The 18,504-nt window shown below is 39.5% G+C and overlaps 1 protein-coding gene across 1 annotated transcript in view; it reads left to right on the top strand.

Moving 5' to 3' along the window:
- The window catches only part of LOC124775007 (probable aconitate hydratase, mitochondrial), a 108,968-nt gene extending 93,885 nt beyond the window's left edge, over positions 1-15,083 (top strand). The window contains 4 exon segments of the mRNA XM_047249760.1: positions 1,079-1,176; positions 3,582-3,718; positions 6,223-6,434; positions 14,774-15,083. Of these exon segments, the coding sequence (XP_047105716.1) occupies positions 1,079-1,176; positions 3,582-3,718; positions 6,223-6,434; positions 14,774-14,914 (588 nt within the window). The 3' untranslated portion in view covers positions 14,915-15,083.
- The last annotated feature ends 3,421 nt before the right edge of the window (positions 15,084-18,504 follow it).

Here is an 18,504-nt window from a genome sequence, read left to right as displayed (position 1 = left end):
GCCATCCCCAAGAACCAGCTACAAAATAGTGTTTCCTTTGTCACATCGTGTGACCCAAGACTATAACTGCTGAACCACATCTCTCATCAGTGTTTCGTACCCAAGACCCTTTCCAGCCCTCCTAAAGTGGCATGTTGTCACCCACCTAACCTCCACATCATCCTATTCTGTCCCTGTACTACTCTCAATCCCAACACCTTGCCACAAGTATCATATCCCTGTGGGAGACCCATATGCAAGACCTGCCTAGTCCACCCACCCAGCACTTCCTCTTCCCACCAGTGTGAGCAGCCATGTTACATACCAACTCTGCTGCAATCATTGCTCAGATTTTTATGTTGGTATGACTAAGCTGTCCACCAGCATGAATGGGCACTGGCAAACTGTGACCAAGAGCAAAATGGATCACCATGTGGCACAATATGCAGCTTTTAGATTTCGTGCCCAATTTCAGTGCTTGCTTCACAACTGGAGCCATCTGGATTGTCCCTCCTCTACCAGCTTTCCTGACCTGTGCAGACGGGAGCTATCCATACAACACATTCTCCACTCCCAAAAGTCATCCCAGGCTCAACGTATAGTAACCTACTCTCCCCGTACCCTCCACCCATTTCTGCCCCCTTTGTCCTTTCACTTCCTCATGATTTCCTTCGCTTCACCCTCAGTGTGCACTGCTTTCTGTTGGCACACCCACTGTTCTTTTCTCCTTCTCTGTTCCTCTCCTGTTAACCCCCACCCCTGCCCATCTGAAGTTAGGTAGGTCTTACCCCCACAGTGTTTATCTCCAGACATTAAGTGATATGTTTACCAAGTTTGGTTGAAATTAGTCCAGTGGTTTAGGAGGGTGGAACATAAATAAATAAGCTTCTTGTATTTGAAGTTTGACAGTTTATGAAGTATTAACTTAAAGTATTATTTTGTGCAGTTCTCTCTTCATAATTTCACCATTGTGAATACATCACTAGTGTCCTTGCTTGACTGTATTATTTTTGTTTTCTCTACTAGCTTCTGCTTTTGTAATCAAACAAGGACCTTAATATCAATATAGGCTAAAGACACACAATTTTCATTGTTACAGGTAAAGGGCAAGTGCACAACTGATCACATCTCTGCAGCAGGCCCATGGCTGAAGTATCGTGGCCATCTCGATAACATTTCGAATAACATGTTCATAGGGTAAGATATTCATAAATCATTAAGTTCGCTTTCTTTCTAAAACTGGAGGAAAAATAAGAATATAAAGCAGATATTATATTAAAACAAGCTTTCAGGAAAGATAGCAGCTCAATAATACTGTGAAAGGTTGGTTGGAAAATTGTGGTAATGCCCTAAAAATATTATTTTATTCATTAACAAGATTGCATGGTAACTTCACAACATTACAGATTTTGGTTGTCACCAGCAACCATTTTCATATTACTTTTAACACACACGCAAATATATATTCAGATAATGGTATGTAATTTTATTGCTGCATAAACAGTATTTCAGGATGAATCGCATATCAGTATGTTCTAATCCCTACATTTTCTCACACTTTAAATGTCCTCAATTGAGTGGTGGTGGTGGTGGGGGGGGGGGGGGGAGGGGGAAGCAGTAACTACTGGGTGTGGGTGAGTGTGTGTGCGTGCGTGCAGTAATTCATGCTTCATGCTGCAGTTCAGAGTATGCATGACTTTAGTGCTGATTGTAGTAAATTATATTAGCTATGTTGTAACACCCTCTGCAATATTGTGAAAGGAGAGAAAGGGACCGTAACAGACGAAAGCAGCAAATTTTTGTTCATATCTCCTCAATGATGCATAAAATGTCAAGATCAATATTAATCTTGGTTACACAGGAAGCTTATGAACTTAACCAAACATGTAAGTATCAATTAATGAGTTGTGGGAGCACACAATAAAATAGGTGATGTCAATTTCTGAGCAAGCTGAGTTGAATGATAATGACTGTAATGTATATTCATTTGGTAGTGTTGTAACAGGAGAAGAGTTTTGTATAAATGTTCTCCTGTAAGCAGTGTTTATGTATATTATTCTCAAGCAAGCCTCATAAAAGTTTAATTCAAAAAATTCTTTAAAGTACTTCTCTTAGTCTTTTTATACGTTCTCAATAAGTTGAACAACTACATAAAAATATTACAAGAATTAGTTTATATTTTTGAACCTTAGGTATAAGAGCCATCCAGAAAGTAAAGAACATTTGTGTCACAGTCCACACATCTGTGTTGCAGCAGCCACTCACTGTTTTTGGTTTATTGTGATGCGGCAGTCACTGCGTGTGGTTGTAATTAGGACCTGGTTACACGGTAAGTGCAGAGATAGCTGTGATCATGGCTATGCTGACTATGAATCTCACCAACTGAGAGTTGCGAGGTGTTATTCAGTTTCTGCAGGTGGAAAATATTAGACTCTGTGACATTCATTGCAGATTTATCATTTACTTCAAAAGTTTAATGAATGTAGCCAGTGTCCAAAAGCGATGCATAATGTCTAAGAACAGAAGAACAAATGTTCATGATAAAGATAGATCAGCGTGGCCCTTCATCATCACAGATGTGCTGAAACACGAGATGGTTTGCATCATTTAAGATAATAGAAGATTAACAAGTAGCAACATGCATGAAGAATGTCAGGAAATGTCTTGTTCAATTGTGCGTGAAATTGTCACTCTGCACTTGGGATGTCACAAAATTTGTGCATGGTGGGTTCCACAGTTGCTCACAGCTGACCAGAAAGCTGCAGGAATGGGAGCTGCATTAGCTTTCTTGGCATATTAAGAAAGGGATGGCAACATGTTCATTGAACAGATTGTTACGTGAAAAGAACTCTGGGTTACTCATAACACCCTCATAATGGAGTGACAATCTATGGAGTGGCATCGTTGCCAGTCACCAAAGGAGCCACACGAGTTAAGACCAACTGAATCAACTCAACAACTGAAGGCTTCTGTATTCTGAGACAGTGAAGGGGCACTACTCATCAATTTCATGCCCCGCAACACAACAGTCAATAGTGATGCACACTGTGACACCCCTGAATGTTTTCATTGGGCTTCCCGGAACTGCTGAAGCGGGAAGCTCTCGCATGGAATTTTTTTGTTGTATGACACTGCATGTCTGTGTACTGCCCAGCAGACACAAGCCTTGCTGCATGAGAAATTCCAGTGGGACATCTTCAAGCATATTCCATACAGTCCAGACCTGGCATGTTCGGACTTCCTCCTGTTTGCCAAAACTGAAGGAAACCTTGCTGGTAAATGCTTCACAAATGATGAAGACCTCAAGGATGCTGCAGTGGCCTTCTTGAATAGCTAGGCAGCCACATGGTATAATGAGGGCATACACAAAGTGGTGTCAAGGTACAAGAAGTGCCTTAATATCAGAGGCAACAATGTGAAACAGTAGACAAAGTATGTGCCGAAACATGTCCATTCAGTTTCTGTATTATTATTAAAGAATATCTTGGTATGGCAGAATGTTCTTCGCTTTGTGGTTGGCCCTTGTAAATTACTTTTGTAGTGTTGTTGTAATGAAGCACATAAGTTAGTGATTGGTTGATTGATTATTTCTCGAATTTTAGAGCTGTGAATGCTGATAATGGTGAAATGAACAAAGTGAAAAATCAACTTACTGGTGAATGGGGACCAGTCCCAGATGTTGCGAGAGCCTACAAAGCGAAGGGTGTAAGATGGGTAGCTGTTGGAGATGAGAATTATGGTGAGTAGTATCCTTAACTGGTATCTCGTGCCTTGTTAAGACTCTTTTACAGCAATCATGTGAAACACTGGTATCGCAGTACGAAAGGATAGAGAACTACTCACCACATAGAAGAGGCCTTGAGTCACAGACGGGCAGTGTAAAAGAACACTAGAAATATTTCAGCTTTAGGATAAACTACTTCTTCAGACATAGGGAACACATACACATTAGAACAACTCACACACACATGGCCGCTGTCTCCAGGCACTAAAGCACTGCTGCAACATAACCTGACATTAACAAGAATCTAGCTGGGGTGGGTAGAGTGGGAGCAAAGAATAGGTGTGGGGTAGGGATGGAGGGGGATAGCAGGGTAGGAGTAGGGGAAGCTGCTAGTGGTACCTGTTGGTGTGTCCAGGGATGTGCTGGGGACTGGATAGAGTTGCTGGGAGTGGTATTGAGAGGATGTGTGTGTGTGTGTGTGTGTGTGTGGGGGGGGGGGGGGGGGTTATGGAGAGGAAAGAAGTAGAAAAGAGGAAAGGACAGTATGGGTGCATTAACAGGATAGAAGGGATGTGTAGTACTAGCAAGTGAGCAGGGAAGGGGGGTAGGCAGGTGGAAGACCAGGGAGAATATCCATGTTCTCCACCTGCCTATCTCCTTCCCTGCTCCCGCTCGGTACTTCTATTCTGCCAATGCACCTACATTGTACTTTCCTTCCTCCCCTTTAGCCCCCTCCTCCTACTCCCAACACTGCACCTGGCAGCCCTATCCTCCTGCATGTTCCCACAGGTAGCAACTAGCATCTACTCCCATCTCTACGCTGTTATCCCTCTGTATCCCTACTCCACACCTATTCTTTGCTCCCCAACTAGACAGTTACTCACATCAGAGACAGTTGCAGTAGGGGTTTAATGCCTGGTGACCGTGGCCATGTGTGTTTTTGCATGCATGCATTTCTATTTCCAAAGGAGGACTTTGTCCAAAAACTGAAATACTCTAGTGTTCTTTTTCATTGAATCTGTCTGTGACTCGACACCACCTGTATGTGGTGAGTAGCAATCTAGCCTTCCCATATTGTTGTTTGTAATGTCACTTAGAACTCGGATGGGTTATGGTGTTAGGATCCAGTTCCCAGAAGGAAGTAAGCTCTTTGCTGCTAAGTGAAGTAGGAAGGAATGCAGTGAGTAGTGTTTAACGTTTAGGTGCTATGGATGTTCGACCCAGAACTTCAGTAATGTGGAAGAACAACACTGTAATCAGTTGAGCACGGGCAGATATAGTTGACTGTCCCCAAAAAAACCTTAACTTGTTTGCTTAATGCTGTCAAAGAGTGAAGTGAACTACCAGTTCACTTATAACATATTCCATAGTGTATTGCTGGCAAGATACACAGTGTGTAAAAAGAAAAGATGATCGATAGCTATTAAAATGTGAAGTAAAAGTCAGTGGGCCCCAGGTATTTCTGGAGATAAACAATAATGGCCAGGAACTCTTTCACTAGAAACCATATCCATTACTTTTCCAAGTTGTTATTTACACTGTGCAGTGGATTGGCATTAAAGCAGCAATTAGTAATGAGTTGTTGCAGTGACTATTCCATCCACTCCAGTTTGTTTTCTCTCTGTTGTCACAAGGCATACAGAAGCCTTCACGTTACATTGTAACAATCTCTTCTTGCCATTTCATAGAGGAGAGGGGGGGTGGCAAGTTAATTTTTCCTTCACGAGGGAAAACAGAAGTGAGACAGAGATCATAATTTCCATTTGTCATCTTGATTTTTGCTTTTTTTTCGTCATTAATATTTCACTCTTTTTTTCAAATATTAATGAGTTGAGGATAATGTCATTATACAGCATGTCTTTGTTTGCTGAAACAGAGGTAAATCAATAATTGTGAGTTATGGGGGTGATGGTGTGTCAACACAGGATAGTCTGAACCATGGGACAATCTTGCTCCGAAGTTCCCTAATTTTAGTTCAGTAGGTAATAATTCTGAATAGAGGCATGAAAAATGATTGCACAGTTGTAATGGCAGCATAAATTGAAGGACTTTTACTGAAGAATGGATACTGATGGACTGATAAGAACACAGTGAAAGGATGTCATGTTTGGTGATATGACTGTGGGATCTCTCAACAGCTCCAAGAGTTTGTACACAGCATTTGTTTATCAGTATTCATAGTGTTACATGAAAATTTCATTATGCTAAATGAAACGAGTGGTCTCCTCACCGTGATATGTTTACCTGCTAGATTGTTTCCAACAGTATTGGATCATTTTGGTAGTCCATATACTACTATGTCATAAACTGATCAGTCAGTGTCGAACTTGAGACATAATCCAGAGCTTGTTGTTTCAGCAAAGTAATTTTAAATCTCTGGTGTCAGATGTATCTGTTCTTGCCATTTTTTGTTTTCACATATTAAATAAGAAAGTTTGAGAGTGTGTAAGCATGTCTTCTGTGTTAGAAATTAAGTAGAATGCTATTCCTTATGTGACTTGACATTAAATGTTTCTCAGGGGAAGGAAGCAGCAGGGAACACGCTGCCCTGGAACCCCGCCATCTGGGTGGTCGAGCCATCATTGTCAAGTCATTTGCTCGTATCCATGAGACCAACCTGAAGAAGCAGGGTCTATTGCCACTCACATTTGCTAATCCTGCAGACTATGACAAGATACAACCTACAGATAAGATTTCACTTCTTGGTCTTAAAAATCTTGCACCAGGAAAGGTAAGGATCCAGTTACATTTATAATTTCTTCCTCATTAAACTCAAACTTCTAAACCTAGTCATTTTTATAGACAACAAAAAATTGTTTTTTGCAAACCTAAATGTAATAGTGAACTAATGTGGCTCACTGTTCAACTGCTTAAAGAGCGGGAGCAAAAAGATAATATATTAGAACTTGAATCTAAATTTCAATCAGAAAGTTGTAAATAATTATTTGGACTCGTCTTATTTCGTGATCTCCATTATATCTTCTTCATAGTATTGGCATGGTTGTTTTGATGAGGTATAAATTGTTCCTGTGTCATGCAGAAGATTATTTGATTTAATTTCCTGCTGTGTATTAATATTAGTAATGAACAGGGCATATACGACCCGGGACAACTGGGAGATCCGGGAAAAACCCGGGAATTTTTTCATCCCGTTGAAAACCAGGAAAAACCAGGGAATTTTTTTAGAATTCTGGGAATTTTTCATTGCTTTAGTTTTCAGTTAAATTTCTGTAACTTTGACTGGTAATAACCAATACTCTAACATAGAATATTACTGTATCTCACTACTGCAGAATAATACTGCAGCAAAAAAAAAAGAAAATAAAACTGAAGTTGCAAAGGAAATGCAGCATACACAACAAAACACAGTGCTCATACAAGCGTCTGCCAAGCAAAATGTGTCGAAGGCTTTAGGAAGACTATGCAAAGTTTCATAACAACAAATTGACTCTGATGAGCATGGCGTCACAACTGTTTACATTAGATTCGCTTGAGGAGTTGCGATCGAGCTTATGCACATGTGCAGTTGAGTCGCATATGAGTAGTACTTTCTCCTATTACTGGCTAGAGAAGCGCAGCAGTTAGCTGTACAAGCAGTAGCAGCAGGCAGCCAGATGCCATCTGGAAAAATTTTACTGGAAAAATTTTACTGGTGCGCCTAAGCTGCCAGATTCACAAATGCGCAACAGGCCCGGAACTAGGGGTCAGGGACAAACTTCTGTATCTGCCCCAGGCGGCAGATCGCACGTTGGTCTATCGATTACCCACATGATTTTGAGCAAATCCCTGTTGATTTCTGAAAGAATCGTAAGTTGATTTTTGAATGCGTGCATAGTGTACGTGATGTCTGCCAGGAGAATCCTGTCGCATCTAGAAATAAACTTTCCTGCAGTCAAAAGAGATGGCCAATTGCTGTTTATGTGGTTGACAGGGTTTGCAAATGATCAGCGTTGTTATAACTACTAGCGAATTCCATAGATTCAGACTACCACAGTGGAAATAAACGGCTAACGGGAATAACAGGCGAAAAAGATTCTGTATTGTCTCCTCCGTGTATCCAAGAAAATGAAATTTTGACAGAAAATATTTGGCCAGACCGCTACACTTCTAACGGCCGGTGATACAGTCCCTGGCTAGCAGCCGCTAAAGTTCTGTTCTGGGAGTAGCGCGCAAAACGTGTTGTACGAACACATAACACCACCTAACCGGAGAATAAATGCGGGGTAACTAAACCGGTGATTGTGGCAGGGTTAGGGAAGTTAACCGAAGAATAAGTTTTGACACCGGCAGGAATAGTTAGAGGATTAGTGATGACAAGATTGTTTGTTAGAACGTGGAAGGAGAAGAAACAGGGACTCACACAAAGCACGATAGAATATCCAAATTTATATAAAAATTCCGTACTACTACGTTTCAATCTCATGCTTCAGAAACCAGAGTGTATGAATGAAATGTGAAACTATTTCCTAACATAAAGCATTTTTCTTGTAGTAGGCCTAATAGGCATTTGATATTGGTACTTCATGAATGATATTCTGTGGTGTTATAAAAATGACCGTTTGTGCCAAAACAGTCTCGTTCATTTGGTGTGTGTAACAATTGCTGCAATATTAGGCAGGCGTATTTCATTTTATCTAGCAGACAGTGACAAAATACACGTAATCAGATCGAGAAACCACACCTGTCTTGGGTACTATTTGTATCAACAGCTTTTCTAGTGTTAGACAACGTCATTTTGTTTTTTCATGTAGCAAAACATTGACAAACTTTGATGAGGTAATAGATTCTTTCCCAGAAAGTAAAGTACGCCATATAAAGCTGTGGCAAGATTAGAGAGAAAAAAAGCTAGGACTTAAGGGTTGAAGAAATGTGTTCTACTGTCTTGCTTGTCTCTTGCCTTTACTCGTTTAATGTATCCTATATTTAATTTTATTTCACACAAAACAGCAAGTTATTAGCTAATATGCTGTAAAGACTGCAGATTTTCTGAAGAGTTCTTGTTCTGCCGGTTACAAATAATCCCATCCAGTATTAATTGTGAGATTTTTTTAAAGAGGGACAGGATGTCAAACCGGCCGATTGGGAGCAGGAAAGGTTCCACAGGACATTTTCATTTCCACTGGCATGAATATAGTTTGATGGCACCCATTACAAAATATTACAGGTTGGAATTCCACAGAGTGAAATACAGAGACATGCGATGGAAGAACGCTGTGTGAAGAGGTGTGGCACTGCACTTTGGCACACTTAAGACCAGATAACTTGTCTTACACGTGACCCGTGTTTACGTTAAGTGATTTTGCTGTTTCCTCTTTGTTTATTGCTCTCACGTCAAATGAAAACAAATCGGATTTCTGTGACCGGGAGCTATCAAGTGAATTAAAATACATTCACGTAACTACGGAAGGCTAAAATATGTAATTAGTTTCAGATTTTATTTTGTTTCCACCTGTCTGACAGTCAAGCGTTAATCGCCTTGCAGAACAATTAAGTTATTTTTGTCGGTTTGTTAGAGAAATATTTTCTGTTGAGCCAGTCAATTTATTTGAACAAAGTGTTTCATTCCACACTATTGGCTAGTTTCAACTATTCGCTGCATTTCAAGTTCACATTCCCATCTTCTAGCACGTATGGGATTATGCCTTAATAAAGAACCAAACATGAGATAATACAGTACTGGTACTCCAAGAAAATTTACATCTGAATCTGGACATACAGATGTGCACTTTAAGCCAAATGATGCATTTTATTATGGTTCACAAAATTCCCATGCTCTTGGAGTATCCTCTAATGTCTAGTTTCTTTTACGACATACTGTAAGATCTTTCAATGTTTTACAAATGCAAACATACAGGCTTCCTGCGTCACCGTAGCTGCGCAAGCGCAGTGAAGCCTGTTCCAGCGCTATCTGGCAACTACTGAAATGAATCTGTTTCTAACAGGTCGCGAGAAAATATTCCGAATGGTTGTTTGGAAAGTGTTACTTTCAAAGTAAATTTCTTTTTAAGCAAGATGAACTCTGTGTGCGAATGTCTGATGAATTTTTTAAATCACAGAGCGTTTGACTCTTTCAAGAATAAAATCTTTGACAATGACCATTTATAATATTTGCGAGCCCAGAAGATCAGACATATATGTCATTGTTACAAATTTTACTGGCACATTTGTGTAATGTATCTTAAAGTGCAACATGCGCAAAAAAGATCAACATTATGTTTGAAAGCTTAGCTTTTCTTGCAGCTTATTGATCTTAAGAGACCAATATTATACGTAAAAACTTTTCTTTTCTTATAGCAACACTATGTATATTAATTTAAACTGTTACTTTTTCCTATTTGTGTGTTCGCACTACTTAAGTGATGTTGCTATTGGCTGACTACATCATGTGTGCTATGCTCTGAATATACGCTGTCATCGGCTGGCGAGATCGCTGACATCAGCTACGACTGGCTTACAAAAGTGCATCGCAATCTCGATTTCAGTTCTTCGGAAAGTAACATGCAGTGTTTGGTGGAATTCAAATTTATACTTTCGTAATACAAAAATATGCAGTGTACATGTTGCTGCACATCAGACATCTTTCCAAAACGTGCTTTTCCCCCAGAGTTTCGTTTTCTAAAGTGCCCAGAAATGCTACGCCGGTGTGTAAAACCACAACCATTGAAAGGATTGATAAGTTTTACAGTTCTGAGGAAAAGTATGCTGTTACTTAATACGGAAAAAGTGTTTTTTCATCCGGGAGAAAGTGTATTTTTAACCGGGAAATCTAGGGATTTTTTTTCCTCGTCCACGTATACACCCTGAATGAAAGATGCAGGACTTTATATTTAAACAATGGGAAATCCAGCATGGAATACTAACAATGTTACAAAAATATTTTTTTATATTTGTACATAAGTAAGATGATAAATAGAAGTTTATATTCACTATTTATCACATTTACTGCACATGGGTGAAAAATGCAATTCAAGCAGTCATGTTAATGACACACACACACACACACACACACACACACACACACACACACTATGTAAATAACAATTAATAATAATAAATTTAACAATTTCATAAGACCCCCTCAAAATTGAACAGAATATGTTTAACACAATTTCTAGTGGTTTTATTCTTATTTTGAACTACTTTATTATTTCACTTTTTATATTTGTAGAAATAATTTCTAAACACATTTTTTAAATATTTGTACATCAGTAAAATAATAACCTACAACTTAATCATAATCAACAAAATTTTTGATATCTGGAAGATGTCCATGTATTAAGTAATACATTTACTAGCATGTATTGAGATGTACAGTTTGTAGTGAAAGTGAACCATTCATCAGTTCATTGACACTGCAGAATTAAGATATTGTCTTAAATATTTGTAAGAGATAAACGTTCAAGATAGCAAGTTAATCACAATTCAAGCACACTTTGTGTTGCACCCTTTAAATTGCTGTCTCCAGTCTGTTAAACCTCCTGCGGCTTGCACCTAACTAGTGGAGTGTACTACTACTACTACTACTACTACTACTTCACTTTCTAAAGAGCCACGGCATGGTGACTGGTTGAAGTAGCGATTTCAGTATGTCTGATGGCCTTAGTCAGTACGAACAGTTGTTAAGTTGTTTCGGTGCAATAAACATGGCCAACTGTAGTTAGTAGGCAACAGCATGTTCAGAGTATCTTCATACTCATAAACAAAAGGAGATATATCACACAGAAATGTTATGTGTATTTGAATCAGTTCTTAACAGGGGCTTGTGTTATAACTGATACAAAATTAAGATAATCGACAAAATAAATTTATAGTTGTTTACAGTGCAGCCCCACTATGAATGTTATTCTTGGGCATGAGATGAAATAGTCGCTATCTGTAAGCACCTGCAAATCAAGTGACTGGAAGATTCTGCAAATGGGTGTGTTAAGAAACGTACCGAGACATGTACCAGGGATATCAAATGCAGCTAAGGTACTATGCTGTCCACATTACAGGAAATACAGAATTTGTCACCACTCATACACTTGACTGTGTGAGTGGGATGTCAAGGGATCCTTTCAATGGGAGTACAAAAGAAAGCACAGAAGTATAAATGGAGCATTGCTTAGAGGATCATGTTTGGCGCTGTAAAGGGGAAATTGTAAAGCCTTCAGTAACAACCATGACAGAATCTTTTCTAAAGTACTCACAAAATCTAAAAATTTCTGATCATATGTGAAGGCTATGAGTGGCACCAAGTTTAATGTCCAGACACTCTTGAGTAGCACAGAATAGCAAAGCAAAAGCAGAAATTCTGAATTCTGTTCTTCAAATGTCCCTTTTTGCAAGGTGGCAACATACTACAGACTAGTGAAATGTGTCCACAGTACCTCTTCAAAATGGTTTCCCATCTGGTGACATGCACCAAGGAAGAGCAGCATCCTGTCATACCTTTTCTGAGCAGCAAAGGTATGAAACTTATTGAAATCCATCAGCAAATGAAGTTCCAGTATGGGGACACATGTCAATCACTGCTGCAAGTGTGCGAGTGGAGTGGAAAAGTCAGACATGGCACGATTTCTGTGACAGACGCTCAGCATTCATGTCCGGCATAGCACCTTGTGACACCCAACTACTGTGGCAGTTGAAGCCATGTGACAATGAATAAAATAGCCATAAATATGAAGTCTTTAAGTTTCTCAAAGTGTTTGCTAGATGGATGCGACAGCACCTTGCTCTAGAACTGGAAGAGCAACAGGTTGACATCTGCGAAGAACTTGAGCGGCACTCAGAAGCTGAAGGTTATGGCTTCTTTGCAAGAATCATTTACAGGAAATGAAACATGATTACACTACCACCAAATCAAAACAAAAGAGAGCAGGCAAGGAGTCATGCCATTCCTCATTACCAAAACTCAAGAAGTTTTGGACACAGTCATTTGCTTTAGCCTGCAGTACATTCAAAGCACCATGGACTGCTGACTACGGGTGTTATTTTGCAGCATGACAATACTCAGCCTTGTACTGCCCATGCAACACTTGCAACCACCGATGACCTGCACTTTTATACTCTGCCACATCCAACGTGACTCACCAGACTTCGCACTGAGCGATTGCCACATGTTTGGACCTCTAAGAGAGATGATGGGAGGGAAGAAATTTCGTTCAGATGAAGAGGCGCAGCTGCTGGTGCTCAAGTGGCTGTGCACAAGCGCAGAAAAAGTCCCCCCCCCCCCCCCCCCCCCCCCCAAAGGAATCGATGTACTTCCTATGCATCGGAGGAAGGTTGTTGTTCGACAGGGAGATTGTGTCCAAAAATTATACATTTCTATTCCACTTCTGCTCAGTAAAAAATATTTAAGGTTTTTGTTTGACTTCCCCTCATAGAATGAATTTCCATTAGTGGTGTCACAATTTAATTGCCACACCACTGCAAAGGGGATTAATTTGTGTCAATTGAGAAGCAGTTGAAATTGCTAAAACTGAGCCAAGCTCTAGGTTCCCTGTCAGATGCTTTACGCAGCCAGTGAAGCTTCCAGGTATAAAACAGTTTCAAAAGTCTGATTGCTTTACAAGTGATTTAATGCGTTAAATATTTGATCTTAAGTGTATAAGCAAGAAAGAGTTCTGTATAGGTGTGTTTTCAGTATGTTGGAACTTAATAAATCCTTTCATTCTCTAGTATTTTATGAATGTAGTCAAGACATTTGCATGCTGTTGGTTGTGCTGGCTTAAGAAATATGCACAGTTTCTAAATGCAATACTTGTTTTGCTGGGTTAAACCTGTAATGTAAAATTATAACTCTTTAATCAGTAGATTATGGCAGCATTTTAAATTTGGTCAAAAATTATGACATACTGAAAATAAAGTTCTTGTATCCCATGGAAGCTGTTATGTAGGCAATCTGCAACTGGGACCAGTTTACTGTGCCTTGGGTTAGTCACGTAATGATATAAATATGTGACAGAGTTAGCCCCCTCTTTAACCGTAATACACCAAAGACTCGTCAACCAAAATTTTGTATGTAGTAATAGGAAATGCAAAGCTCACACCAGTCCATAAGAAACAGTTCAGAAGTTATTCACAGAGCTATCTTTCAGTGTCCTTGTCGTATGTCTGTTGCAGGATTTTAGAACATATTGTAAGGTCAGAGAGAGTGACATATATCAATCAGAACGACCTACATGCAGGCCGGCATAGGTTCTGAAAACATCAGTCACATGAATCCCAACTTGCACTTACCTCATGTGGCTGAAAGCCCTGGGTCAAGGCAGTCAGGCAGCTGCAGTGTTTCCTGACCTGTAAGACAGTATTAAGAGTAACCTCACATTTTTTCGTATTACACAGTTACCTATAATGTACTCACTGAGAATAGCTGCAGAAATATTTAGCCAGATATTAAGAAGATTCAAAAGTAGTGCAGAGACCGGCAAATTGCTTTGAATGTTCAGAAATGTAAAATTCTGAAATTTGCAAAATGCAAAAATGTAATATCTTTAGACTCCAGCTTGTACAAATACCTGGGAATAACTGTTTGTTTGGGCATGATATTGAATGATTGCATTCAATTTGGTTGGTTACCTGGAAAATAAACTAAGTCTAAGAAGGATACCTCATGCAAACCATCCTAGGCTATTTCTTTTTGTGTGTGTGTGTGTGTGTGTGTGTGTGTGTGTGTGTGTGTGTGTGTGTGTGTGTGTGTGTGTGTAAAATCTTACAACATATTTAGACGCCAACTGTCCCACAAGTCACTCAGTGTTTCAAGGATCAGCATTATGTGAGGACTCCAGGAATTACTAGACTCCTCCTATATATTTCTCCTGCAACTGAAAGCCAGAATTTAATTAATAAATAAATTACACCCTGGATAGGTTATTCTTTATGAATTCCATAACTGAATGGAACAGAAGGCAATCCTAATGTGATAAGTGGGAAGCATTCTTTGACATGCACTTCAGTGTTTTGCAGGATGTACATATAGATATGATAGTTTAGTAGTAGTATTTATTTGTCATTTTTGTCACTTTGTATTGACATATTTTAAAAATATGTATATGCCTACAGAATTGTAAATATTGCTATTTGTTTCAGCCTGTAACGGCAGAAGTGAAACATGCAGATGGAAAGAAAGAGCAGATACAGTTGAATCACACAATGAACGAACAGCAGATACAATGGTTCAAGGCAGGCAGTGCCCTTAATCACATGAAGAGAGTAGCAGCAGGAAAGTAAAGGAAATATACTGTTATTGGTGCAGCAAGTAGACAGTTGCAGGACAGTAACTAGTGCGTATTGCAAGTGTTGTGTATATAGTGAACCATTTGTTTTATATTTGTAATATGAACATTTGTGATGCAGCTTATGTGCAGTAATTTGTACACAATAAATTATTGTAAGGTAATTATCCTTCCCATTTTATTATAAATGGGTTATAATGATGCAGTGCCTCCCTTTTTATAAGGAATTTTTGATGATGACTGAACGAAACAAAACGAGGAACAACTTTAACTGATCACTGTTTTACTGGTCAGTGTGATGGTGGTGATGACGATAATATAATGACAATGATGACAATGACAGGGTTGTTGTTGCAAAGTGCTAGATGTAAAAATTGATACTGGTGAAAGTATAGCTATTTATTCAGTTGACACTGATTTTTCTGAACCAATGCAGCCCTTAAAATTGTATCAGTTGGAGTAGGGCTATCAGTTTTATATACATTTTCCAATGCTTGGAAGGAGCCTGAAGCATGCAAACTTTAGTGTCAAGCGTAGCTGTGGTATTATTGTGGTACGCTTCAAGAAGCAATAATTACTAGGTAAGTTTCCAGCATTAGTGGGTGCGTCCATTTCTATTTTTGCAGCTAGACACTTTGTCACATCAACAAATGTGATACCTCCATTCCTATGTAACTATTTATAATATATACATTGAGAGCTTCCTAAAAGTTCCATTCTTCTGTAGCTTGAGTTTCAACAAGACTTAAGTATCGTATATTTTGTAGTGCCTGTTGTTGAGATGGAAAATAAATTATTGTATCTAATTGAGAACTTCAATTTTTTTTCCATGTATTGGTCAACTTTAATATTGATTCAATGCATTGTCAATTTCTCCCTTTGATATCAATGTTGTATTGCAAATCTTAACAAGACTTCGGGAATTAATTATTAATTACTTTCATTGCATTGGAGAGAGAGAGAGAGAGACAGACAGACAGTAGAACAAGTTAGTTTACAGGATATATATACACGATTGGTGTTAACATTAGGGAACATATTATTCCTTACTCCTACTCGTGCAACTACACTCAAAAACTTGTACTTTCCTACATGCTACTAGCTTTTAAATAAAAATTTGTCAATGGAATGAAAGTTGTCCAGGAGCAATTACATTAGGCTAGATTCACAACTTGTGGGTCATTTTATGTGATTGCCCAAATGATGTTGCTGAATATTGAACTCCTTTGTAAGCCACTAACAACTTTAATAACGGGTAATAAATGTCATTTCTCCCTCTAGTGTTGTAGGTGTTACTATTCTTCTCAAACTGTGATGGATTATTTATTATGAATTTCGTTAGTGAATAAATGTAGCGTGACGATGCAGTTAAAATGCCTAACTTCATGAAGAAGAAAAAAAATTTAGTCATCAAGTGTCAGCAGGAGAACAGACATAAAAAGAAAACGTTTTAGGTATGCAAGCTTTTGGAGCCAGTGGCTTCCAGCAGAAGAGTTGAAGGGTAAAGAAGAGGGGTGAAGAAAAAGAGCTGGAGAAGTTTAGAAAAAGGGGGCTGTGTTCAGAAAAGTCGCCAGAGGTCAGAGGTAACTTAACGAATGGGGTGAGAAGGAACCATTCCTCAGGTCCCTATAACATGACCCTTAGCCTGTCCTTTGAAGAACTCCCAGCTCTTCATTCCCTAAAAGCTGACGACCCCATCATTATCCTCCCATCAGACAAAGGATCTACCATCGTGGTTCTTGACTGACAGGAGTAATCATATGTTAGTGAAGGCCTATGGCAGTTGTCTCATACCTCTACATACAGCACCTCCCTTCAAGATTCCATCCCTGTGATTCAAATTGACCTGCAGTCCCTCCTTAGAACCTCAGGCCCCTCACTACTAACACCTCAATCCATACAACTTCTCACTCCGTCCAAACCCTGCACCCCTATCTTTTTACCTTCTTCCTAAGACCCACAAACCAAATCATCCTGGCCATCCTATAGTTCCTGGCTACAAAACACCTACTGAATGAATATCTGCCTCAGTTGATCCACAGCTGCAACCCATAGTACAGAGACTTTCTTGCTATATTAAAGACACCAACCATTTCCACATCGTCTGAAATCCATGAACGTCCCACTTCCACCACACACCTGGCTCGTCACCATTGATGCCACCTCCCTCTATACCAGCATTCCCCGTGTACATGGTAGGTCTGCTGTTGAACATTTCGTCAGTCAGCACCCATCTGATTCCAAATCTTTGACATGCTTCCTGTTCACCTTTATCAGCTTTATGCTTACCGACACTTACTTCGCCTTTAAGGGGCAGACATAAAAACAGATTAGGGTATGGCCATGGAAACCAGAATAGCTCCTTCCTATGCCAATCTTCTCATGGGTTACGTGGAGGATGGTTTCCCAGGATCCATAAGCCTTTAGCCCATGGTTTGGGAGGACGACTGTTCAATCCCGCGTCTAGCCATCCTGATTTAGGTTTTCTGTGATTTCCCTAAATCGCTCCAGGCAAATGCTGGGATGGTTCCTTTGAAAGGGCACGGCCAACTTCCTTCCCCATCGGATTTCCGAGCTCGAACGTGTGTATTCGCAAACGCTTCAACACAGTGGTAAAATGGCCGGAGTAGGAACACTCGTGGAAAAGGAAATGGCATGTACGGTTCATATCAACAAGCAATAATTCAGAAAAAGAAAATATGCATGTTCACGGAAGTAAGCTTACTCCTAATCAGGTGGTGGCAGCTTCTCCTTCCACAAGTAGTAGCATATGGAAAGACCGTCAAAAGACCCAATTTATTGTAGCACACATCCAGGGTGACACTGCCCTGTGGGCAAACAAAATAATAGACAATTGTCATAATGTAGCACAGTTCAAAACATCATTTTTGGAAAGATATTGGTCTAAAGCGATTCAAGAACATCTTAGAACCAAAGTTTATAGCCCACAGATATGCAACCAAAACCAAGGCACGCTTCAAAAATATTTCGAGAAATACATTAATAAAACCAGATATTGGGATGAGCCCATATCAGCACGTGATGTAATCAGGATATTAAAATTGCGATTGTCAGGTCATATTTGTGACAAACTGATCAATGTGCCCGTAGATGACTTGGAAAGATATTTATCTGTATTAGATGAAATCGATCTATCGTAAGAAGAAAGCAGGGTGAATAGGGACCGAGAAAACGGGAACTTTTCGTCACGCAAATATGGGAATCGAAATAATAATACTAATACTCATCAACTTTGAGAACAACAGCAATGGCAAAGAAAACCCACATGCAGATCAGAATAGCAGAAACGGAAATGGTCAAACACCTTACAATAAAAAACATAGATGGGAAGAAAGATACCATCCCAGATACAATAACAACAGCAACCTGAAAAATAAACGCAGGTCGAACGATGGTCAATGGCCTAACCAAAGTAATAACGCGAACAACCATAACTATCTGGTGCAGTGCATGCAAGCTTCAATGACACAACCACCGCCCGTCAACAGTAATACCTATCAATGTGACAACCGCAATTCCATACAGAATGCAAGTGCCATACTGCAACCATGGACAGACAATAAC

The sequence above is a fragment of the Schistocerca piceifrons genome, chromosome 2, assembly GCF_021461385.2.
Source record: "Schistocerca piceifrons isolate TAMUIC-IGC-003096 chromosome 2, iqSchPice1.1, whole genome shotgun sequence".
In the NCBI taxonomy this organism is placed as follows: domain Eukaryota; kingdom Metazoa; phylum Arthropoda; class Insecta; order Orthoptera; family Acrididae; genus Schistocerca; species Schistocerca piceifrons.
The sequence above is the reverse complement of the archived record's forward strand: the minus strand, read 5'-3'. Positions and strand labels throughout refer to the sequence as shown.